Here is a 25,997-nt window from a genome sequence, read left to right on the forward strand (position 1 = left end):
ACTGCAATGAAGATAATATGGAATCTTCACTACTGTTTTTATTCAGTCATTGACTCCCCCCCAGTCAATTGGCTTTTAAATTGTTCTTCACAAAATCAATTTGGAGCAAGTTTGAATTCCTTCTACTTCAGAAATGAACGTGTATATCAACTAATGTGAAATATTTTTTTCTTTTTTTTTTTTTTAAGGAACATATGCATAGATGGAGAATGCATTAGATAATGCTCCCTAAGTGATCTGAACCTTAATAATTTATCTTTGTTTTCCTTTTTTCTTCACAGCAACAGCTGGGATGAACATGTCTTTGAGCTGGTTCTTCCAAAAGCTTGTATGGTTGGACATGTGGACTTCAAATTTGTTTTGAACTCGAACATCACGAACATTCCCCAGATTCAAGTGACTTTGCTGAAAAATAAAGCTCCAGGCTTAGGAAAAGTTAATGGTAAGAAAGCACTTGAGATATCTTTTTTTTCTTCAAAATCAGTGTTCTCTCTGAGGTATGTTAGAAGACTTGGTTGAAATTATGTAAATATTTTCATTTTCTACTTATTTTTATTCTGTTTCTCAGGATCATGTTCATTTTTTTTCACTTAACATTTTAAAAAGTAAATTGGGAAAGCAAATTTAATAAGCAGTTTCAGAATCCTGATTTTGTGCACATAAAAAGTGATGGTTCAGAAAGTTTGAACCAAATTCTTATTCTGTGTTGTTTGAATCCTGTAGTCATCAAACAAAAGCAAAATTGCTGTCAATAGTTATTCATACTGAAGGTCAGCAGTTGAAACAATTTGCGTGTCTTCTGATCTATGCTTTTTAAGAACCATTTAATTGGAAAAAGAGCTGTATTTAAGCATTATCAAAATAATATCTTGATGTTCAGTGTGAAAAACAATTATTTTAGCTCATTAAAATTTCAGTTCTGAAATCTAATTACTTAGGAGTAATCTTTTGTTGATTGCTAGGTGGAGATACTTGGATGGTCTGTATAACCAACATGTTGTAATCGCAATATAATCAAAAGAGTAAGGCAAAAGCAAACAAGGATCACAAAAGAGAATAAGTAGAAGAGCTTACCCTTGGGTTGAGCTCACTAGAAGATACCAAAAGAGGAGGATCTCCAGAAGAGATCCTTCCCCTCTGGTAGCCAGCTCTTAAATAGGTCCAGGAGGGGTGGAGCCTGGCTCCACCCCTTCCGGCAGCACAGGTGAATTGCCTTCACCTGTGCTCCTCTGGCTGACTCAAGGCTCACCTCAGGTGATCAATCAGAGGTTCAGGCCGTGACTCAGCAGTTCCCATACAATGGTCATTCAAAGAAATATTTTTTAATGTTTACTGCAATTGCAATCTTAATATGAAAAAACGTAGAAAGCTGATACATTTTCAATGAAAACTACTGCTTCCGTTTTTTGTGAGCCTGAAGCAAAGCTTATAAATTATGCTGTTTTTCATTCTCCAGAAGCAGCAGTAGATAGACAGATCACATTTCCTCTATCTCCAGCTCATAATGTTGAAACTGAGAGAAATGGAAAGCCAGGACTGGTTGAATTCAGTGAAGAAATGCAGTATATGGATGTAGAGGAACCACAGTGTAAGTTTCATTTATCTTGTTATAGTTTATTTAAAATGTAAGCTTGCTTTTTTAAACTTCTGTTTTGATTATATACTGGAATTTCTCCATTAATATTACTCAGCCATTTGAGACAGTCTCATTTCTTAATCCTGCTCAGTGATGCCTTTCTCACTGCTGTTTTACTGTAAGAGTTAAAAGTCGAAATAGATGGATAAACTGATTGTGCTGAAGGCTTTTCATGTTTCAAAACAGATTAGTACTTATTTGAATGTAAATACTTTCCTAACTTAAACAGTTACTGTATTCCTGAAATATTTTACATGGTTTCCTTACCTAGTTCTAAAATAATTGTTTTGAGTTCTTAGCTTTTTTAAGAGATTGCTAACTGCAAACCAGGAAAAATAATGAACAGCTTGTTAAGAGTTCATAACCAGTCAGTTACTTTTCAGCCATTATCAGACTTGATCTGCCTATTTTTATAGTCGTATGATTTTTTAAAATAATTTTTGTTAACCAGTGCTCTTCCACAAAAGGTGCTAGAAAGACTCAGCAATCAAATTGAATCTGACTGGAGAGAGCTACTAATTCCTAACAGGAAAAATTAATAGTTGGAGTGATTCAGGCTGAGAACTTAAATTCTTTTTGTTGGTCTGTTCATCAGTCTTCCTTACCTTTTATGTGATCAGTGTTATCTAGGGCATGATTCCAAGGCAGATGTTGCACAGGGTAGGGAAAGAGAAATCAAAGGAGAGTTAAAAGAAAAAATGAAAATGTGGTGAAAAGAAAAGCTGTTTCATGCTTATGAACTGTCAGAAAGATGAGTGAAGGAGGATTTCAGCATGCTGTGAGATAGATAAATTGGTCAAATTGATTTTTTAACTTTTTTTTAATAAGACCTAGTGGGGGTCGTGGCTCAGAATGTGTTGGTTCATCATTTTATTAGTTGTGTATTTTGTGGTCCTAAGATGTCAGTGTACATATTGTCATAGAATCACAGAACAGGTTGGAAGGGAATCTAAAAGACCACCCTGCTGTGGACTGGGTGGCTGCCTGCTGGATCATTGCCCAAAGCCTCATCAAACCTGGCCACGAACACCTCCAGGGATGGGGGGCTTCAAACCATTACCTCTTGTTCTGTCTCTACATTTTCTGATGAAGAGCCTCTTGTAAGAACCCTTTAAATACTGAAAGGTAGCTATAAGGTCCTTCCAGTACCTTCAAATCTATCGGCTAAATAACCACAACTTTCTCAGTCTTTTCTCAAAGGAGAGGTGCTCCAGCTGTCTCTAATCACCTCTTCGGCCCTCCTCTGGAACTGCTGTAACAGATCCACTTGTTTTCTGTGTTTGGGCTCCAGAGTTGATGTGAGGTCTCACAAGAATAGAGAGAATCCCCTTCTTTAATGTGCTGGCCATGCTTCTTTAGATGCAGCCCAGGGTATGGTTGGCTTTCTGACCTTCAAGGACACACTGCTGGCTCGTGTTGAGCTTTTCACCTACTAGCACTCCAAAGTCCTTCTCCACAGATGTATTATTCATATAACTGAAAGTTATTTGAAAACTGTCAGTTACCTCTGTTGATTTTATTGGAAAATGGCTACAAGTGAACCTAAAGTAGCTTGTCATTTTTTCAATGTTCAGTTTATGTGTGTTTAGTGATCTCTTTGACACAGTGTATTTTTAACCCCTGCAAGTGATTTTATGACTTTAAGATTTGTAGTTCAGATCCGTATTATTCATATTTTTTAAGGTCTTAGGTTGTGTCCATTTTTGGAGGAACATAAGGAGGATATACTCTGTGGTCCAGTATGGTTGGCTACTGGACTTGATCTGTCAGGACATGCTGGAATGTTGACACTAACAAGTCCAAAGCTTGTTAAAGGTAAAACACTTTACTGTGCTGTTCACATGAAGTATGCATGTCTGAATTGCATCTTGTACTTTTGCTGTCAGACTTTGGTTTGAATTTATCTTCGTGTTGATAAATTTTGCTACATGTAACACAATAGTGACTAGTGATGTTAAAATAACAGTTAATGTGGTTGAGCTCTGCTTGTGTACGCTGTATGTCTGAAAGATGTTACACCTTGCCTTTGTGACTTATATGTATTCTTCAGCCTCTTTCTTTTTTTTCTTCACTTCCAGGCATGGCCGGTGGCAAGTACCGTTCATTTTTAATTCATGTTAAAGCAGTGAATGACAGAGGAACAGAAGAAATCTGCAATGGTGGCATTAGGCCAGTTGTTAGAATACCGTCTCTAAAACCACAGACAAACAAGGGCCATTCCCTTGCTTCATTATTGGCAAAAGTTGCAGCAGGCAAGGTACTGAATAGCCAAGAAAGACATCTGTGTTAAAGTTGTAGAATTGGTATGGTTTAGTTCACCGGAGAAAAAAACCCAGCTCTTTAGAGAACTAAGATCTGTGACAAATAACTTTTTTTAAAGAGTTTATGTTGCATTAATGCTTTCAGGAATCAGAGTTGTAGAGTTGTTTCTTGAAAGTTATTTCTTCTGTGAAAGTTTAGTTCCTGTTGTGAGCGTTTGAATCTGAAACTTCTGTTTTTGTGAGTGATTTTTAGTAGCTGATCAACCTTGTCCTTTTATGAGGATTTGTATGTGTGTTTTTACTCTTGATTGTTGTGGTTGGAAGATTGGATGATGTGATGTACCTCTTATTAGAATGGTTAGAACATGATAAACTACAAACAATGCTAAATTGATGCTCTGCATATAAGTAGTCCACTTTAGTATAGCATATCAAAATACATTTTTTAGCTTAAAAAATCTTGACTTGTCCCAGTGCTGTTGCTAACAAGCTGTAAATATTTCAGTGCTTATAGTGAGAGATTTTGCTTAGCTGTATGCGCTTTGTTCTGAACAGAGTACATAGATGTAACAATCAAAAACAGTGCAATTTCTGAAATCCTTTAATTCCCCTCTCCTCCTCTCTAAACATCAGGAAAAACCGTCTAGCAAAATTGAAGCTGGTAACTCTTCAAGAAAATCAGATAATCTTAGAGGTTGTGACTTACTTCAAGAAGTCTCTGTAACAATTCGAAGATTTAAAAAAACTTCAATTTCAAAGGAAAGGTTAGTGGATGTTTTATATTTATAAGAAGTATTGGTTTCAGTTAGAGCCTTCATGAAGTACTTCATTGAAATATCGCAGCACAAATCGCTGTTTGAAGTAGTCACTTCATAAATACGTTCTATCTGAGAAGTCCAGTAAGACATTTATTTTGAGGGCGCTGTGCTGTGTAAGTAGAAGAACATATATAATCCTTAATGCATGTAGCTATGTTCTGAGTGATTTCTTGACCTACTTGTAAAGAGAAAAGTAAATAGTAGCAATTTTTCTTGATAATTTAGATAAAATACTTAGTCAGACATTTAAAGAGGTATTTTTTCCTTTTTATTTCTACATGTTTTCTTGTTTCTTTTAGCACAAAATATGTGTCAAAAAGTACAGAATCAAATTCGGTTATTATTATTACTCAAGTGGAAGATAAAGTCTCTGTGGATTGGTACTACAAATGTAATGCTGTATAAATGATACAGTATTTAATCTGTATTGCCAACTGCCTCGCCACAATGGTGGCACTAAATGTAAGGGGCTGTAATGTAATCAAAGGGGCTGCAAGGCCAGGAAATAAAAATGACTTCATTTTCTGTAAGTGGTTTAGAGAAGTGTCTCATTAGGATATAACATAGATGATATTTTTGGACGCAGTTGATGAGTGTTTATTGGGAAAGATGGTCAATGAAAATGCAAGAAAAGAAATCAACCCTTAAGTTGGGATGGAGGATCTGTTTCAAAACTTAGTCATTTGATAACAGCAGCTGCAGAACACTTGAGTATTTGGAGGAGCATCCTTGGAGGAGCAACAAAAGTTAAGAAGTCTTCCACAGGGGTGCTTGTTATAAAGAAAGAGTACAGCCTTCATTGAGATTTGTTGAAAAGAAGATTTAAGGGGCATCTGAGAAAACTTAAATCCCTTCAGCCAGCAGTTAAAACTGCTGAAGAGCATGATAGCGAAAGCATGAGGCCAGCATGCGCTGCTTATGAAGAAAGATTGACAGCTATTCCTTATCTTCTGTCTTAAACAAAAAGATAAATTACTTGAAATAAAAAGGTATTGTTCAAAATATATGATATCCCATCCTGAAGAAAATAACAGAAGGACTCAGACAGGATGTGTGTTTACATTAGAATAAGCAAAAACAAAATGTATTTGAAGAATGAGGAGCAAAAGTAAGTAATAGCATAGAGTATATAGTATGCTATAGTAAAAAATTTTACTTTAAGCATCAGGAGCAGAAATCTGGTCACTTGGATTGTAGGTTCAGTTGATGATCAGATATAGATAAAGCATTCAGAACAAAGAATGAATTGTCTGCATCAGTGCTTATGGTGGAGGATACAAAGAAATCTAAAGCATGTGAATTTCTAGCATGGATGATGTTTTAGAAGACCAATCTAAAATGTAATTAATTGTAATAGGCTACAGATCTAACAAGGCGAACAGTAGTATTGCTTAGGACTAGTTTGTGTTCACCAAAGAATTTTAGGAGTCCTCCAGGATGAAGGAGATGAATTTCTAGTGGAAGTGAAATTTCATATTGTGAAATGCTTCAGAACATAAGGACAGGCATATGGTAAAAAGAATGGCTCTGAAAATGGTTCAAAGTGACCATGGACTTGTAAGCCTGTTGATATTACTAATCTTCCAGCACAACATTGTTTTTGATTTTCCAGAAAACTTCTGGTGATGGCTTTCTGATGATGGCTTTTGTCAGAACTATGAAGTAAGGGGGATCCTGAATAAATTAGCAACAGGTTCTTTAATGTGCTGGAATTAGTAGATATGTGCAAGTAGTTGTGAAAGAAGTCAATCAAAGTTTGCTTAGGTTTACAACTTAATAAATGAGTTAATACAGGGGGGAAAAATAAATCTACAATAATTAATAATTAAATCTACAATAATTGAGGCAATAGAAATATTGGGAATCAGAGTCACCAAGGTTGGAAAAAATGTCCAAAATCATCTAGTCCAACCGTTCCCCAATATTTCCTACTAAACTATGTCCCTTATCATCTAAATGTCTAGGGAAGATGTCATGTATGCATGTACTGCTTTAACTGTCATCAAGGCATCTTTTTTTTTTTTTTTTCTTAAGACAGGTTACAAAACTAAAAGAACAGAGGAGTGACCATACTGAATAATTGTTTTTTTTTTTAATCTCCTCCATTCCCCAGAGTTCAGCGGTGTGCTATGTTACAGTTCTCAGAGTTCCATGAGAAGCTGCTCACTACTCTTTGCAAAAAGACAGATGATGATTTGACCACCGAACATGCTCAGAGTCTTGTGCTAGACACGCTTTGTTGGCTAGCAGGAGTATATTCAAATGGACCTGGCAGGTAAGAGAGAATTTGTGTCTAAACTAGTGTAGATGTTTGTCAATATCTTCTCTATTAGAACAGTTTTATGTGATTATGTAAGGCATGCACCTTGTTTTTGCAGCTCAAAGGAAGGAAGCGACAGCTTGCTTTCCAAAACACGCAGATGTGTATCTGATATAATACGTGTTTGTTTCTTTGAAGCTGGACGGAGCATAGCTCACAAATGTGCACGGTTTCTTGCACTGTGCATCAGGTGAGTGCAGTGTTATTTTAGGTGGATGTGCTTTTTGTAAATGTGTATTTGGGTGTTCTGCATGCAATCTGAATTGTGTTGATAGGGTTTGGTTATTGTTTAAATATATGAACAAGTTGATCTAGAAGATGTTCTGTTGAGGAAAAATATGTTAGGAAATGGCTGTGAAGGACATCCAGTTTTCTATTTCATCTTCTGTAGGAGATCTCATGTTTCCTTTTTACTTTGTTAAACCTTAAAGTGTCTGGCTGTGTGTTTCTTTGTAGCAATGGCAGGTGTGACCCAAGTCAGCAGGGTTTTGGATCAGTTCTCCTAAAAGCTTTACTTGACAATATGCCTCTTCTACCTGCTGCTGCAACAGGTGGTATGTATACAATGTTTATTGTCATGCAAAAACAGTACCTTTGTTTGTCATGTTTTGTTAGACTGCCTTGTAGAATAGGAATTCTGTAATTGTTAGTACTGATTGCTTCATGGTGTGGTCTGGTCCAGTGGTGGACGGTAGAAGTTTAAGCAAATTACCTTCCTTATAATGCTGAGGCAATAAAGTTTTAGGAGACCTCATGTAAGTTTTGCATGACTTTTTGAAAATGTTCAGCAATCACAGGTTCTTTTGCCGTAAGTGACGGTCAGTATTGTCTCTTATTTTTGAAAATTAGTTAATTTATTCATTCCAAGGAGTCTGGCAATCTAAGCAGTGTTCAGTTAGAGCAGCTCACTTCTGTTACTTTTGAACCAAAAGGAAATTTTGAACTAAATTAAATTCTGCAATACAGATGAGAATGAGTGTTGGTCTCTTAGCACCTTATTGCCTGATAGAATAGGAAGATGACGTCAAGCACTACACTCATATTTGGGTTAGCGAGGCCTGTTTTGTGTTTTTCACAGTATGATGCTTAATTGCTTCTTGCTTGGCATCATCAAGGGACTTTGAAGGAAAATTACTTTTCAGTCCAAAATGCTTGCTGTGTTAATGAAGTTAAAACATTTAACACAACGCTTCAGAGGATATTGAATGCACAGGGGAGGGAAGAGGAAAGGAGAAAGCTAAAAATTCTGTTTTCACACAGAAGCAGTGCACTGTGCTTCCAAAATTATCTGTAAGAAGAAGTGCCTGCAGCAAATACAGAAAAAAGAGGCAGCAGCCAAAAACAGGATAAAAGGAAAGAGCTGAATCTAGAATGAGGGTTGACTCAGGAGGAATTGGAACCTTTAATCTAGCAATTTGGAGTGGCAAGAGCATTTTGGTTGTGTTTAGTAAAAACAGAGTGCAGAAGTAATGGAAGAAGTATGTTCAAAATTTTCTCTTTGGAGCTTTACTTTATTCCATTATAAAGTAGCCAGTAAGAGAATCATAGAATCATAGAATTACTCAGGTTGTAAGGGACCTCAAGGATCTTCAAGTCCAACTGCAGCCTAACCATAGCTCCCTAACTCTAGCAATCCTCTGCTAAATGGTATCTCTGAGCACCACATCCAAAAGGCTCTTAAACACATCCAGGGACGGTGACTCAACCACCTCCCTGGGGAGCCTATTCCAATGTTTAACCACCCTTTTTGTAAAGAAGTATTTCCTTATGTCTAACCTAAACTTACCCTGGTGCAACTTGAGGCCATTTCCCCTCGTCTTGTCACCTGTCACCAGTGAGAAGAGACCAACCCCGTTCTCACTGTAAGCACCTTTCACGTACTGGAAGAGAGCAATAAGGTCTCCCCTCAGCCGCCTCTTCCCCAGACTGAACAGCCCCAGCTCCCTCAGCCTCTCCTTACAGGGCTGATTTTCCAAGCCCTTCACAAGCCTCGTTGCCCTTCTCTGGACCTGCTCCAGTACCTCCACGTCCTTTCTGTACTGAGGTGCCCAAAACTGAACACAGTACTTAAGGTGAGGCCTCACCAACGCCAAGTACAGGGGCAGGATGACTTCCCTAGTCCTGCTCACCACACCATTCCTGATACAAGCCAGGATGCCATTGGCCTTCTTGGCCACCAGGGCACACTGCTGGCTCATGTTCAGCCAGCTGTCCGTCAGAACACCAAGGTCCCTTTCCATCAGGCAGCTTTCTAGCCACACCTCCCCAAGCGTGTAAGGTTGCCTGGGGTTGTTGTGACCAAAATTTTTTTCATCTAGAATCCTCCACGCTGTGTGGGCTGCAAGGGAAGAAAAAAAAAAAAAAAAAAAAAAAAAAAGGTAGTATATAGAAAAAAAGTATAGTGTATATATATATATATAAAAAGAAGTATTTGTGGAAACATGATTACAGAATGATTCTACTTTAACATTACTCCTCTTGCCCCCTCCCTCTGCCCCTCAAAAAAACCACGAGAAAAACATCAGTGGGCGAGGGGAGAATAAGAACACTACCTCATTTGTGTTTAGTAATTCATTAGTTTGTTTGTTGGAGGGCCACAAAGGTAATCAAGGGGCTGGAGCACCTCTCTTACGAAAACCAACTGAAGGAGCTGGGCTTGTTCAGTCTGGAGAAGACTGAGAGGAGACCTCATTAAAGCTTTCCAATAATTAAAGGCAAATTATAAACAGGAGAGAAATCAATCTTTTGCCCGGGTAGATACTGATAGGCCAAGGGGGAGTAGTTTTAAACTAAAAGAGGGAAGATTTAGGTTAAATGTCAGGGGCAAGTTTTTAACTGATAATGTGTTGAGGTGCTGGAGCGGGTTGCCTAGAGAGGTTGAGTGCCCCATCCCTGAGCTGTTCAAGGGCAGGTTGGTTGTGGCCCTGGGCAGCCTGATCTAGTACTTGACCTAGCAGTTGGCAACTGTGACATGAGGATTGGAAATCAGTGATCCTTGAGGTTCCTTCCCACTTGAGCTGTTCTGTGTTGTCATGATTTATCACTTCCATTGATTATATTCTTAATAGACCTTTTTAATGAAATATTCACGTGACATTTCACTTGGAATTAACTTCATTTTATATTTTTAATGCAGGATCGGTGTATTGGTATTTTGTATTGCTGAATTATGTAAAGGATGAAGATTTGGCAGGATGTAGTACAGCTTGTGCATCACTGTTAACTGCTGTGTCCCGACAGCTGCAGGATCGCCTGACACCTATGGAAGCATTACTACAAACAAGGTACTAAGAGCAGTAGTTGTTGTGAATGTAAAGACAAAAATGCAAACTGTCTGATGTTCTGAAAACTGTTGGCTGTTTAAAATAAAATCAGTTTTGCAGTATTTGAGCAAGCACTAATATGATATAGCTCTGAGAAATTGTTGCAAAGGTAAAGGTGAATTAAATTACTGCCCTGCAATTTACAGCTTCAGGTCAGCAAGTGTGTAAATGATGTTTGAAGTTGTGCCATCCTTAAATAGTATTTAAGCTGTTTAGTGTAAGGATTAACAAAGCATCATCTCTTTTGAGTATGGGAGGGAATAAAAAATACTTACTAGTTTTTGTTTTGCGTAATGCTTCATAAAATTGGAGGCTGCCTGCAAGCTGACCGTATGTTTAAAGAATTGCTACTGCATGTCACATTTTAAGTGTAAACACTTGGAGTAATTCATTGGTAATGCACATTCTTATTCTAAATTACACAGCAGTATAGTTTATGGCTATAATTTTCCATCTTCTAGATGTTGAACTTCTTTCAACATCTTTGTTAACTTTGGTTTTACCTGCTGTATCTAAAGGAAATCTCTGGTGGCTTTGCAGCATTTTCCAAAGCCGTATTATGATGATGGGAGCATGCTGCTGTTATACAGCTTTTCCAGTCTGCTTTTCTAATTTTGCTTAATAGTTTGGCCCAGTTCACATTTTTTTGCTCCTCTTGCCACTTGTTTTTGTTGAAGGTATTGGTACAAACACTACTGATTATTTTTTTTACTATGTTATTTTTCTTTCTCTTCACATATAAAAGCCTAATTGGCTTGGGTCCATCTTGTTACCTGAGTGATTGTCTTAATTCCCTATGGTACTGCCAGAGAAAGAAGCAATGAGATTTGATTCTCCTAAGATATTTAAAGTACTGGCAGATATTGATTGATATTCCTAGTAGTGTTTCCCTTTTTCTTCTGACTTCAACTGGAAGAACAAGCTGAATTGGAATTTATTTTGATATTTTTGAAAAGAGTACTTAATTTTAATTGACTTCAGATAAATGTCTAATTCATTGTGTGCAGACATGCATATTGCTCTAATTGTTTTAGATTTACAGTTCTAGTTTTCATATCTGAGTATGATTATATGTCATATTTCCAAGGCAGTATTAAATCTCCAAAACTACATGGTAACAGTTCCTTAATTAGCAACATAAGCTGTTTGAATGCATCTCTTAAGTGGTTTTAGTGAAAGAGTACCAAATGGTAATTTTTGAGATATGTCAGTTGATTGAGGAGAGTGGTTTGAAATGTAACAAATTCTACATGTAATATTTGCCCTTTTTCTCTAAATAAATTGATATCAATTCTTATTGTTTGAATACTGCTATTTGTCTTACTGTGTTTGCAGATATGGATTATATAGTTCACCTTTTGATCCAGTTCTCTTTGATTTGGAAATAAGTGGCTCCTCTTGTAGAAATGTATACAACAGCAGCATTGGCGTTCAATCCGATGAAATTGATTTGTCTGATGTTCTGTCAGGTACAAATGTTTAACAGTAATCTTCTACAGAAAAGTTGGTAATTCTGTTTACTGTGCTGATTTTTTTAGATAAGTTGGGATTTTATACTTTCTGTATGTTTTGTAGTTGTACACAATGAAGTTCAAGAGATTCTCTTGTGGAAGTCTCTTTTCTGCTCATGTAAAGGAGCAAAGAGAAAGCTAGATATTAAGCAGAGAGGCTGACACCATCCACTGTGTCAGAGTAATCAAGGAAATAATTTGTCACTTCAGCGGCTTGTCTGAGGTATCTTTCTATTATTCATCCAGATTTGCAGCTGTCTCCAATGCAGAGAAACATAAATGGATTGTTCAAAACTCAGGAAGCAGCCAGATGATTCCCTTTAATTAAATATTACAGATCTCATGAGATTTTGTTGTTGTTGTTTCAAAGACACTAAAAAATACCTTAAATACTCTTAATATTCTTGTTTCTATATCTCAGGTCATTTTGGAAGGGGAAATGTTTAGGCCTTGGAATGTCGTGAGAAGAATATGTTTACCTCTCTGGAAATTGTTTTCATAGCAAACATATTTCATCAATCATAGTGACTATTTTCCTTTTCTTGGTTGCTTTTGCAGGCCATCTTTCCAATGCTCCCTCAATACTACACCATATAATGTTTAATATTTTGAATAAAAGCCTTGATTTTTTTTTTTATACAAATTTAGTGTATGATCTTTATCAGTCTGCTATTTTCCTGTCTTTCTTTCCAGGTACATCAATGTATTTTTGAAGCTTTCTAATATGATAGAAATAATAAAACATCTGCATATGATTTTTCTGGAATTGAGGAAGTTAAATTTTGCATTATGCTTTTGCACATGATATTTTTGCACTTGATATTTTCACTTAAGATGCTGTGTTCAAATTTGGCAGCATTATCCATTTTAAAATATGCTCGCATCTGTACATATTGCAGATGTGATAGAGCTGTGGTGTTTGTTCCATAACATGAAGCTATAAAATAGTAAAATCATTAAATTCAGCTGTTCTTTTCAACTGTTTGGAACTTACAGTGTTGTTGTCAAGAGATTATTAGAGGATGGAGCAAGTAATTATTTCTCTTTCAGGAAATGGGAAAATAAGTAGCTGTGCAGCTGCTGAAGGAAGTTTTACCTCCCTTACTGGGCTTTTGGAAGTTGAACCTCTGCACTTTACGTGTGTTTCAACAAGTGATGGAACTAGAATAGAAAGGGACGATGCAAGTACGTTTACTGGTATATACAATTTTTCATTTTTTCTACTTAGTATAATTCTACAGTATGAGATCTTTAATTCAACTTCGTGAGCAGCTGTTTCACAAATTGTTTGTCTGTGGTTTTTAAGTGTTTTTTTTTTTTTAAATGACTGCATCAGTTTATTCATAGACTTTAGCAAACTAGATTTCAAATTTTGTGTATATGAGTGTAACAAAATTTGCATGTGTGCCTTGCAGCCTAATGTGGCAAACACATTGAAGGCTGTAGGAGGATCTTCTATAATGTAAATGTTGCATGTACACTGTGCACAGTCTATAACCATATGCTTTGCAATTCAACGTCATGTTATTTTGTAAGAAGTCAATAAAAAAAACTTACTTTGTTCTTACATTGCTCTTAATAATTGCTAAGGAGCTCAAGATGTTTATTATCATTTCTGTTCTACATACATGACTTTGTTTTTGTTTGTTTGTTTTTTCTTTGTTCCATGCCAGTGAGTACTTTTGGGGTTACCCCAGCAGTTGGTGGTCTCTCATCTGGAACGGTTGGGGAAGCCTCGACAGCACTGAGTTCAGCAGCCCAGGTAGCTTTGCAGTCTCTCTCTCATGCAATGGCCTCAGCCGAGCAACAGCTCCAGGTGCTGCAAGAGAAACAGCAGCAGCTTTTGAAGCTTCAGCAACAGGTTGGAGGCTATTTGGCTATTTTTTAATGCTGTCTCTAAACTTCAGAAGCTGAGGAAAATAATTGCAGAGCTAGTCACTTTTCCTTTTTTATTTTTATTTTTATTTTTTCCTTCTTTTTTCCATAGTACATTTGAGGAAGGAACAGCTCGGGACCGAAGATTCCCTCTCATTAAGCAGAATACTGAGTTTCTTCCTGTTGTTTTGGTCTTCAGACTTGTTTTTTGTATATTTTGAGAGTGGGGAATTTATTATCAAAACTGAGTCTTAATACCTAGGAACATCAATCTATGAAATTAAGAAAGCCCACTGAAATGAAAAACACTGCTGCAGATGTGGGGAAGTACCAGTGATAAAGCCATTATCAGAATGCAATTTGTGTTGACACTGTTGACTCTGCTCTGTTGTTCAGTTCTAGGTTTTTTCAATTATTTCTTTTGATTACTCAAATTAACTACTCATTTGCTCGTGTTCCTCAGCGAGGGAAGTCAAACTGAGTAGTTTCATTTTTCATCTTATAGTAGATAGCTCTCATGCTTATGTGGAAGTTGTGAATTTCTTAAATCTAGCTAATAATTAAAGCTGAGCTGCTTTTTCAGTACTATGCCTGTGTTCACAAGCAGTAATCTCCTACATATGTTATTTTAATTTTCCCCACAGAAAGCTAAGCTGGAAGCAAAATTACATCAGACAACAGCAGCAGCAGCAGCAGCAGCATCAGCAGTTGGTCCCGTTCACAACTCTGTGCCTTCTAATCCAGTAGCAGCCCCAGGGTTCTTCATTCATCCTTCAGATGTAATTCCACCCACACCAAAAACAACTCCTCTGTTCATGACTCCTCCTTTGACTCCACCCAATGAGGCAGTTTCTGCTGTTATCAGTGCAGAGCTTGCTCAGCTTTTCCCTGGTTCAGTCATTGATCCCCCAACAGTTAACCTTGCTGCACATAACAAAAATGCAAGCAAATCTAGAACGGTAATTATTTTTGTTTTCTTTTTGCAGAAATGAAATGATGTTAGTCGTATCAGGATCTAATTTGTACTTGAGTGCAAGTAGGCACCTGTTGATTTGAATGAGATGTGAAAACTATCACTTTAGACTGTATGATGAAAAAGACTTTATGAACGCAAATTACAGTTACATACCTCAAATTATTTTTTTAATTTGGAGCTAGTTTAACAGTATAATGAGTTATTAGTAGTTAGAACCTTGTAGTTAATACATTTTGGTGCTGCATGCTCAAATATAAATGGAGGGCAGGTATTTGGATGTCTTTAAATTGTAAGAGGTTTTCTTAGAGTTTCTCATGAAGTGTAGATTATTGCAAATGCGCACACTAATGATTTAGTTATAATTTTGTTTTCCCCTTCTTCAGAATCCACTTGGATCTGGTCTTGCTCTTGCAATATCTCATGCTTCACATTTTCTTCAACCTCCACCTCATCAGTCAATTATTATAGAGCGAATGCACTCAGGTAAAACCAAAGTTTTAATAATGATGTTCTAATAAGTGTTTTCTAACAGGTTAAATATTTTCTAAGGTCTTCAATCAGTTACTTAGCTGCAGTCTTACTTGTTTTTCTAGAGGAAAGAAATTTGAATTTGCGTTTCCATTTTTTTCTGGAAGTTTAAGCCCCAACATTCAGTGATGTTTACCAAGTCGAAAAATCATTGGGAGATGCACAGAGGGAATAATGTATGTTGGGTCTACATACTGAGCATCACTTATGAAGTAATGCATATATTAGCATACATTAAGCGTATATTAAGTTGAACCCCCAATTTTCTTTTAATGAGTACAAGCTAGGTTGAGAGATTTTGAGTCTGTGCTGTTATGCTGAACCTCAAATATACACCTTTTTGAACAATATAGAAACAAGATTTGTTGTTTGAGGAGTAACATCTCTTCACTGATTAGCGTGCACTGGTATTCTATCTAGGCAATCCTGTGCTTTTCCCATAGGAGCAAGAAGATTTGTGACCTTAGATTTTGGAAGGCCTATATTGCTGACAGATGTATTGATACCCACTTGTGGAGATTTGGCTTCTTTGTCAATTGACATCTGGACCTTAGGAGAAGAGGTAGATGGAAGGCGATTGGTAGTGGCTACTGATATTAGCACACACTCACTGATTTTACACGACTTGTTGCCACCACCAGTTTGCAGATTTATGAAGGTAAGAGGAGATGTACTGCACACCGTCTCTTTTAAACTCTTGACCGTCATTAGTATGTGGATTTCCCTTAAATCTTCTTCAGATCTAACTTCAGTTGACTGTATGCTGTTTTATGAACTCTTTACTTTGGATTTATTTAGCCTATTTTTATACAATTATACTACAATACTGTTGTGTTCTCTTTCAGATCACTGTTATTGGCCGATATGGTAGTACAAATGCCAGAGCAAAAATTCCGTTAGGATTTTATTATGGCCATACGTATATCTTGCCCTTTGAAAATGAGCTGAAATTAATGCATGATCCCCTCAGAGGAGAAGGTGAAGCTGCAAATCAACCAGAAATTGACCAACATTTAGCAATGATGGTTGCGTTGCAAGAGGATATACAATGCAGGTTAGAAAAAAATATGTTCATTTACTAGTTCCTTCAACTTCAAACACTGGAATAATCCTACTGTGTCCTTTTTTTTCCTGTGATATTCTTCAGATAAAAGAAAACTCTACCTTTGCTTTAGTGTTGTTACAGCAAGTATGTCTATAGTATTAACATAGAGTGTACTGTATTTATTTTTTTTAATATCTGTTGTAAGAGTGCATTCAGAATGGACCAGAAGTCTCCTTTTGGCAAGGCGATTGTCAGATGTATTGCTCCTTATTAATATCTATTGAATTGTGCTGGAATGTTTCCTTCTAGGTACAATTTGGCCTGTCATCGGCTAGAAATCCTTCTGCAGAGTATTGATCTACCACCACTCAATAGTGCTAACAACGCCCAGTACTTTTTACGAAAGCCAGACAAGGCAGTAGAAGAAGATAGCAAAGTATTTTCAGCTTACCAGGACTGCATTCAACTACAGCTTCAACTCAATCTGGCTCACCATGCCGTTCAGAGGCTCAAAGTAGCTTTAGGTGCAAGCAGGAAAACACTGAAGGAACAATCGGATCCAAAAGAGTTGATTCAGATGTCATCAACAGAACAATTGCGCACTATCATTAGATATTTGCTGGATACTTTGCTTAGTTTGCTTCATTCTTCCAATGGTTAGTACTTGGTTTTGTCATGTTTGTGGAAACAGTTTGCAAGTTTTTCTTTTTCTTGATTTGTATATTCATAGAATCATAGAATGGCCTGGGTTGAAGAGGACCACAGTGATCATCTAGTTTCAGCTCCCCTGCTTGAAATTATATTCTGATAGTTTTATTATGGGTTTAATATTGAGAAACATACAGCATACAGCTTGACCAATTGCACCAAGCTGACCTAACCACTTCCTGCTTCCAAAAAAGATGCAAGAGGATATATCGAGGTCCTTCCCCCTTTTCCCTGATCCTGGTTGCATTTTCCTTCATTCAGATACCCCTCTGAGCCTCCTAGGGGCTGGTTCAATTTGTTTAAGTAACAGAAGACTGCCCAGGCTGAGATAAAAACATAAAAGCAGTATCTATACTTAGTAAATGATTTTTAGTACCCAGTAAGGATTTTTATTTCCTAAGCTTAACACTGAAAGAGTTATTGGAGAATCAAAATGAAAACAAACAAAAAAATCCCAAACAAACCCAACAACAACAAAAAGCCACTAGTAAGTGTGGAACTTCGTTTTCTAAATAGACAGGCCTGTCTGTCTTGCAATTCTCTGTGCTGGTTTGTTCTTAATCATAATAAGAGTTAGATTTTGCTTCATGATTTGGTGTTCTCTACATGGCCTGGTCTTTAGGGTTTTCCTGCAAATTACCATTTCCCTAGATACTCCCCTCTCTTTCTGCTCTCCCACGTCAATTAGACTCCTCATCGTTAATTTAGAAACTTCTTAGGAACTTTTTCTTCCCATCATCAAGCCATCTTGGTTGTAATAGTATCATATACTGCCCTTAAACACAGTTGCTTATTCTCTTTTCTTAAAAGGACATTCTGTTCCTGTGGTTCTACAAAGTACTTTTCATGCTCAAGCTTGTGAAGAATTGTTTAAACACCTGTGTATCAGTGGGACTCCAAAAATCCGATTGCATACTGGTCTTCTGCTTGTTCAGCTGTGTGGAGGAGAAAGGTGGTGGGGTCAGTTTCTCTCAAATGTACTGCAGGAATTATACAATTCAGAGCAACTTCTTATATTCCCACAAGACAGGTAAGGTCTAAGTCTATATTAATGTATGATCTGTGGATCACATCTAAGTAATTTCACGGTTCATAATTAAACATATCACTTGACAGAGATGTGACCAAATAATGCATATCTGTCTGTCCCACTGGTACAAAAAATAGTTCTAAAAGCACTGCAAATGATGCATGTCGATCTGTAGAGTTTTTTTTGCATATGTTTCATACTTATACCACAATAAGCTGCTGTTTTTCCTTACTTAGAAGTGATTAGGAAGATATTTCTGTCAGTGTTCTTTACATATCTGGATTGATTTCCAGTGTTCTAAATTGCCTTTTGCTTTATCAGGCTTTAATACACCTTCATCACAGGACTGCTCTTCTAATGCATTTGGCATTATGAATGAGACTGGAAAGCACAGTTTGCATTTAACACAGCAGTCTTCTATAAAATAAGAGCAATCAAGTGTAAAGCTGAATAACCAGTGTTAAATGTGTTAGTTCTCATGTTATTTTAATCTAACTCATTTGCTCTTCTGTGGCTTTCTGCCTTCTTTAGTCATTTAGACTATCATACTTCTTATAAATGGATTAGTACAAGGGTATAACAATACGTGGATTTAATTTCTGTTTAATTATCTGTTCCTACTATTCAGTATATCATATGGGATAAGAAATTAGACAGATAAAGTCTTCTTTCAGAAGATGTACAGAGCGGGATGCTCTGTATGTAGCTGCTGACCTCCTGAGGGTGAAAGAGAAAATGTGTAATCTAAAATACTGCATTATCCTTTTTGACAGCAGATCTTGAAATCTAGTCCACTTGCTGGGCCAGTGTTGCTTTCTCTAGCAATCTGCTTGTATCTCAGTTGAAAGCTTAGGGGACTGGTGATCTATAAGGGGTTTTTGTTTTTCATAATATTACAGAATTTGAAAAGGAAATAAAGTCTTAAATATTTAATTTTATTTTTAGGGTCTTCATGTTACTTTCTTGCATTGGACAAAGATCGCTTAGCAACAGTGGTGTTTTAGAAAGTTTACTTAATCTCCTGGATAACCTTCTGTCACCACTGCAACCTCATTTACCTGTGCACAGAAGAACTGAAGGTAGCCCTCTAATTTGGGAAACTATATTTTCATATTCACTGTATGCTAGAAAATTGAAAGATTAGCTCATAGTTATTGGTTTATTAAAAGAAGTTGCTTTTGTTTATTATATTTCTGGAACACAAATGTCTTTTAAAATGTGCTAAAAATTCTTGTTCTTTAGGTTCTAAGAGGTGTTTTTCCCCAGTAAACTTGAACAAAATCTATTTTCAGCTAAGAAGCCCTTTAAAATTTTAGCTAAAAGTGGAAGGAATACCCAAGGTGTACATAGCTCTAATTACTCCAGTGAATTGCTTTGGATTTTAGCCTTTTGGAAAGAGGTGTGTGGTTTTGCTCATAAGATCCTTTTTAAGTTTCAACTGTTAAAAGTGGCCACAACATGGCCACGAAGACAACTTTGCTAGATGAGTCCTTTTAGTTTCTGGAAGCTGCATTGGGGTTTTTGTTTTGTTTTGTAACCACAAGGATTTTACATTTTCTTGACCCTAAAAATTACTGAAATTTTATTCTCTAAAATTGATTTTTGAGTATTTTCTTTACTACTCTAAGCCTGAAGAAAATGCTTGGTTTTAAAGACACCAAAGTCTAGGCTACTTCATAGATTATGTACATGTAGCAGAGCATTGCAGATGATTTGCTGCTTAAAATTCTTGACCTTGTAAAGTTGGTAAACACCAGCTGAGACTCTTTTTCCTTGTCTCCTGTCATAAACAAGCCTCAAGCTGGTGTCAGGCTGTCCTATTTGTTGCTTCTTCTTGGTCTGCCATGTACTTTCTCTATTTTGGCCATATCCTGCTGTAGTCTCTAACTAGTCTGAGGGAAACCCAACCTTACATCTCCTCTACCTCTGTTTGCACTCTCCCCACAGCTGCCAATTCCTTTCATAGCTCTTGCCTTACTAGTTGTCCTCACGGAGGACTTTAGGAAGCAGAAGTAACTGATACTTCAGAGCTTTATTTGCTGGTCTTCCAGCTTACTTCCTCCTGGACAGTACAGGTAAGTACTAGGGCACTATTATGTGTGATGGAAGCCTCAGGTATGGAAGAAGAAATTGCTGTTTGAGAACTATCACGCATAACTAAGAGTGAAAGGGGTAAAAACTTAGTGGGGAAAGAGTCAGAAAACACCAGAAAATGAAAGCAAGATGTGAACATTGTGGATTTGTGAAATTTCAGGCAGAGGAGGAAAACGAATAAACGAAAGACACTTGGAGGGAGGGAGAAAAGCTGAAAATTCTGATTTTTTTTTTTTTTTTTTTTAAAGAGACAGAAGATAAAGAAATATGTTTGTACAAACAGAAATGTGAAAAATCATATACTTCACTCTCCAGCAGGTTCCTTTCTTTTTGTTTTGCAAATCAAAACAGTCACCAATGCTACTCATTTCTATCCTTGCAGTTTAGTCTACAGTTCCTGCAGAGGTGATGGAAAGACTCCTGTTCCTCTGCCTATTTGAAGTGGGCTGATTTCAGCCAGCATGGGAGAGGAGACTAGGGTGAATATTCAGGGCCTCCACCTGATTGCTTTGGCTACCAGCAACAAGATGTGATTTTGGGCATGGTGTTTTTAAGACTTAGTGTTCTTGTTTGAGCTGAAATGAACAATAGTTTCAGTTGACTACAGCTTAATTCAGGATTAGTGCTTGAAAAGTGTAGCATGGCTAAATACAGCTCAACATTGTGCACAGATATGAAAATGTGGATGTAACCTCTAGTATTGCTAGTTTGTGCTATTTATATTATATAAAAGAGTGCAGTTTGCATAATGACAGTGATCCAGTGGTCATTAATTGCAAGGTTCCTGATTTTTATTGTGTACTTAGGAGTCCATTTTAGAACTGTTCATTTAGATTCATTTACTTATACAAAGATTTTCTTGCGTGGTTTGTAAGATACATTTTATCTCTGCCTGTATTGCATTTAGAGTGAGACTGAAATAGGTGATAGCAAGCCATCAGTGTCACCAGCATGGTTCATCTAGTCTGAATTCAGTCTTGGCTTTTCTGATCATGGTTTGAATGGCTATGTGAAAATATATTTTAAAGGAGTGAAAATGAAGCTGTGCGAATGCACAGTTTTAATGGCCTTGTAAAAGCCCTTGGTGACAGAGGAATTTCACACTTTGGAATTAGACATCTGACTTATGTGCTTTAATGCAAGCAGCTGTCACTCTGTGTTTGGTATTTAGAAACTTCAGCAAAGAATTTATTATTTTTTTTAATCCCGCTTAATTTTTACCGTAAACGGTAGAGATGAAGCTTTTTCACTTCTGACTTTATCAGCTTAAGAGAAATGGGATGTTTGCTTTTGTGCCTGACTTCTATACCAAATATTTGATTTCTTCTCATGTTTATAAGTGCTTAGGTTATTGCCACTGGGGGGGAAAAAAGGAAAAAGAGAAACAAAAGACATACTTGTAAACTAGTGAAATGTGTGCCATAAAGTTCCTATTACAATTTTTTTATTATTATTATCTTGTTATGGTTTCCAAGCTATTAAGGCACTCAAATCTTTCTTTTTAAGGAGTGTTAGATATTCCCATGATCAGTTGGGTTGTAATGCTGGTATCCAGACTACTGGATTATGTAGCTACTGTTGAAGATGAAGCAGCCACAGCCAAGAAACCTCTGAATGGAAAAGAGAGGGAACGTTTTTTGACAGGTGTGCAATACTACTTTAATTACATAACTAATCTTGTTTCTGTGGGTATTTGTTTTGGAGCTGCTCATATACTTAAAATACATCTTTGATTCATTTGAAAAATGAGATTTTTAAATGAATTGTTGATCGCTTTATTTGTACTGTTGTCTCCTTCTTTGCTTCCTTTTTTTAATTTTTTTTTATTTTTAGAAATGAGATTTTTTGTAAGTGATAATTGTAACCTTGATTTTATTTTGTAAAATGTCTGTATATTATTCTGTAACTCCTAGACTGGGCAATTGAGAGTCTGCCATGTTGAGACAAAATGCTTGCATTGTGAAAAAATACGGTAGTGTGGCTTCATGCCTGTTTTGTTATTTGTTGTAGTATATGTATTTGGTACATTTAAATTCATTTTTTAGTACTACTTTATTTTTAAGTATAAAAATAGCTGTTTTATTTGAACAGCTTTTCTGAAAATGAAAAATGGAAAGCTTTTTCTTTTTTCTTTTTTCTTTTTTTTTAACCACTGCTCTTCAGTTATTTCTATTTAGTTAGAACAATCATTCTTATCTCCTTATATTTTAAAAATAATAAGAACGAGCATTTGAAAATTGTGCAGAAATATTACCATCAGCCTTTCACAAAAAGAATTGCATTTTGCTCATTTCTTTAATATTTTGAGTTGCTAACCCTTGCCGTATAGATGTTTTTCTGTGGAGTTAAATGAAGCTTAATGTGACTAATGTCTTTTTTTCTCTGTTTCCATTAGGAAACCAATGGAGTTTTATAAATAATAGCCTTCATACCCAGAGTTTGAGCAGATCTACTAAAGGCAACAGTAGCCTAGATAGACTGTATTCACGAAAGATCAGAAAACAGCTTGTTCATCATAAACAGGTGACTTCTGACACGGTAGTGGCTATTTTCACAGAAGATACTGTATAACATGTTTCATTTCTTGAGCAAACAGCTTTGGCCTTGGGACTCATTCAGCTGTGCTTTCGTGTAGTCTAATTCTGTAGCTGAAGGCTGCCTATTTTCTTTGATGTTTGTCTCAAAGTGCGGGGCATGGCATCTGTTGGAAGAACAAATGTTGGAATGTACTGTTGGGCTCTTTTACCCACATAGGGTAATAAGTGAAATTTACACAGAAGTGTAAATCTGAGTACATCAGGGAGCAAGCTCCTAAGCTGTTAAATAACAGTATGTCATTCTTAAGATATGAAATTTTCATTTCTAAATACAGCCATGTGGTTTTTATTACTCTGAGCATGGTTGTCTTGAGCTTTAAAAAAAATACTGTTTTGTTGTTGTTAGGTTTTTTTTTTCTTAAACTTTGTGTGGAGACTGGTGGCCCCTGAAGGTGTCTAAGTTATAGCTGTTAATACAACTGTATTTTAAAAAACTCAGGTTACAGGTTGAACTGAAGCTTGATATCATATGAAAATATGGATCCTTTTAACATCTTATTGCTTAAATTTTCATTTTTTTCCTATTAACATTTTCTTTTAGCAACTTAACTTATTAAAAGCAAAGCAGAAGGCTTTGGTGGAACAGATGGAAAAAGAGAAAATACAAAGCAACAAAGGATCATCATACAAACTTTTAGTAGAACAGGCAAAACTAAAGCAGGCTACTTCCAAGGTATGATGCTCTGAAATTGTAATTGACTTCTTGTTCTATGCATGAAAAGAGCTATTCCTGCAAAGTAGTGTTTGTCCAATGTTAAACAAACTCTAATGTTTTTCATCATGCCTGCTATCAAGGATTCTTTGATGCTAGTACAGCAGCCATCTGGAAATTTCTTACACTGGGAAAATTGGTTTACCCTTCCACATTTTGACTGGTAATCCTGTAGCTTTGGGAACACTAGTCATATCATTGAACGGTGGGTAACACAGACCGATAGAAATTTGAAATAACATTTTATATGCCTGCTTGTTACATACAGTACTCTTCTGAATGTGGTCCTGGTTGAGTAAGAAGAAAATAATCATGCATCTGAGCAGCTTCCCAGAATAAGAAATATAACTTCCTTAAAGTGTCATGTAAATTATGGCATATTACAACAAGCCCTAGATACTGAAATTGAATGTGATAGTAATTAACTTGATTATGAGATAAGACGCTAAAACTTAGAGATCTCTCAAGTTGGCATTGTGGACTTTTCTTGAAAGTGCACATGAAAAAAAGAAAGCCTGTGTTACTAGCTACCAAAATCAAGCATCTCTTTATATTATTCCTGTTTAGTTCCAGTTGTACTGATGTAAATTATTAATGTTCATGTATGACTGAGAGTAGGATTGTGAAACAAGATTAATGGAATATTGGAATTTAGAGGCATTCTGAAGAAAAATTTTAAAACAATTTCCAGTAACTACAAAAAAAGCAACCTGTTAGTTTAAACACTAGCCTAAAAAATAAAGCCGTATGTTTTCACCAACTCTGCTTGTCATGAGCTGTTCTTTCCTGCACTATCCTCTGCTTTATTCCAACACGTTATATTGGGAGGACTGTTACAGCAGGTCTGCTCAGCAGTGACCCCCTTGAGACGTCTTTTAATGATTCACTGGCTGAAATATGCTGTGTAGCTATTTAAGTTTCACTTTATAGCAGCCATGTTGCATCCAAAAATGCATGTAGAACTAAAAAATTTATATTGAAATATCTTAACATCTTGTTATGGTATTATTGTACATTGGATAGCTGCATTTCATGTGGTTTTTACTACTTCACCTACTAATCACTTCCAGTTATGACAAGCTGTGTGTAACCTAAAATATTTATTGCATTTTGGAGAAAACTGAAACCTTTTGTTTTATTAATTAATTCTTTGGTCTGTTTCAGTATCTAGAAGATATGAGATGTTAAGAGGCTTTTGCTTTACCTAATTTTAGACTCCTTTTGTAGATTATACAATCATTTGAACTGCTAAATGAGTGGCTTTGGTGAATGGTAGAATTGTTAAAAGCACGTTTCCTCCACTGAATTGGTAGCACCTATATAAAAAAGTTTGTAGTTTAAAGCCCTGATCGAGTATTGGATTAATTTAGTTTGTAGTGTTTAATGGATGCTTCGTAATCTGTAAGTATTAAGAATGTTGGATGTCGTTGAGGATTCTTCTAATGTGATGAGCTGAAAGTAAGCAGTCTTATTTTAAGGGTAAATTTCAATATTTCTGTCTGCAATTCACTTCATGCCAACAATAGTTTTATATGCAGGTGGTGGAAACGAGAAAGAAGCTTATGAAATACATACCCTTGATATGTTTTATTGCAAACATTAAGACTTAAATGGCACTTGTGCGGAACTGAATAACTTGGTTATTACTCTGTCACTTGAGACAATACGCTGCCAAGATAAATTTCTGCCAATAAAGCCTTAATTCCATTCCAGATTCTCATATATTCCTAGAGTCCACTGTTATTGCTGCCTCAGATTTTTGGTTGGAGGAGATCCAGAGCTTAGTCTTAAAATATGTAACTGTTGTTTCAAATTTGGTTTCTATAGCACTTCAAGGATTTAATACGTTTGCGTCGGACTGCAGAATGGCCTCGTTCTACTTTGGATACAGAAGTATCAACTACAAAGGAAACTCCAGAAATTGAGCCACTTCCCTTTACACTGGCCCATGAACGTTGTATTTCTGTAGTACAGAAGCTGGCACTCTTCCTTTTGTCTATGGACTTTACTTGTCATGCAGATTTACTTCTGTTTGTTTGTAAGGTAAATAGCATATGAAATTCTATAGTTGCAATGGATACCACGTAGGATTAATTTTCTATTATTTCTTTCTGATTGATTAATGATGAAAGTTAGATAGAATTTCTGGTAATTTGTGGTGAGGTAGTTTTTTTTTTATCTGCCACCTTTTGTGAAACTGACATTATGATGCTTCAAAATCACCTAGAAAGAGTAACTTCAAAAAATCTTGTTGTGTAAGTACATGTGCGGAGTTCTAACATTTAATATAGTAAAAATCCCTATTTTTTTGGTAACTGAAATCTAACGTTCATGGAAGTTAAAGCTATTACATATTTTCATGGTATTAAAAATGAGTAAGCGGGAAGAACTTGACTATTCTGCTATCACTATATTAAATAGTTAAAGGTCTTTTCCATTAGCCTGAATGCATGATTCCGAGTCACTACAGCAGTTTGCTTCATTGATAGCTCTAGGAGTTTTTCTATGTAGTTTGGAGACTGTTCTTTTTAACCATTTTGCATAAAGGTGTCTGAAAGAATGT

General features: G+C 36.3%; 1 protein-coding gene across 7 annotated transcripts in view; it reads left to right on the forward strand.

The window, feature by feature from the left end:
- The window catches only part of BIRC6 (baculoviral IAP repeat containing 6), a 170,949-nt gene that overhangs the window by 38,119 nt on the left and 106,833 nt on the right, over positions 1-25,997 (forward strand). For 2 of the 7 annotated variants that reach the window (XM_042891308.1, XM_042891334.1), the window contains exons 13-35: positions 282-442; positions 1,457-1,588; positions 3,320-3,451; positions 3,715-3,893; positions 4,531-4,661; positions 6,829-6,990; positions 7,094-7,225; positions 7,492-7,589; positions 10,172-10,319; positions 11,694-11,827; positions 12,920-13,066; positions 13,543-13,730; positions 14,389-14,703; positions 15,104-15,203; positions 15,692-15,906; positions 16,094-16,302; positions 16,603-16,949; positions 17,812-18,031; positions 18,977-19,110; positions 21,632-21,769; positions 22,521-22,663; positions 23,264-23,395; positions 25,262-25,477. In XM_042891308.1, the coding sequence (XP_042747242.1) occupies positions 282-442; positions 1,457-1,588; positions 3,320-3,451; positions 3,715-3,893; positions 4,531-4,661; positions 6,829-6,990; positions 7,094-7,225; positions 7,492-7,589; positions 10,172-10,319; positions 11,694-11,827; positions 12,920-13,066; positions 13,543-13,730; positions 14,389-14,703; positions 15,104-15,203; positions 15,692-15,906; positions 16,094-16,302; positions 16,603-16,949; positions 17,812-18,031; positions 18,977-19,110; positions 21,632-21,769; positions 22,521-22,663; positions 23,264-23,395; positions 25,262-25,477 (3,913 nt within the window). The remainder of the gene's footprint in view (positions 1-281; positions 443-1,456; positions 1,589-3,319; positions 3,452-3,714; positions 3,894-4,530; positions 4,662-6,828; positions 6,991-7,093; positions 7,226-7,491; positions 7,590-10,171; positions 10,320-11,693; positions 11,828-12,919; positions 13,067-13,542; positions 13,731-14,388; positions 14,704-15,103; positions 15,204-15,691; positions 15,907-16,093; positions 16,303-16,602; positions 16,950-17,811; positions 18,032-18,976; positions 19,111-21,631; positions 21,770-22,520; positions 22,664-23,263; positions 23,396-25,261; positions 25,478-25,997) is intronic. The other 5 variants (XM_042891327.1, XM_042891312.1, XM_042891319.1 and 2 more) reach the window with 5 other exon arrangements.

The sequence above is a fragment of the Lagopus leucura genome, unplaced genomic scaffold (assembly GCF_019238085.1).
Source record: "Lagopus leucura isolate 7727_CA_CO unplaced genomic scaffold, USGS_WTPT01 Super-Scaffold_73, whole genome shotgun sequence".
Taxonomy (NCBI): Eukaryota; Metazoa; Chordata; class Aves; order Galliformes; family Phasianidae; genus Lagopus; species Lagopus leucura.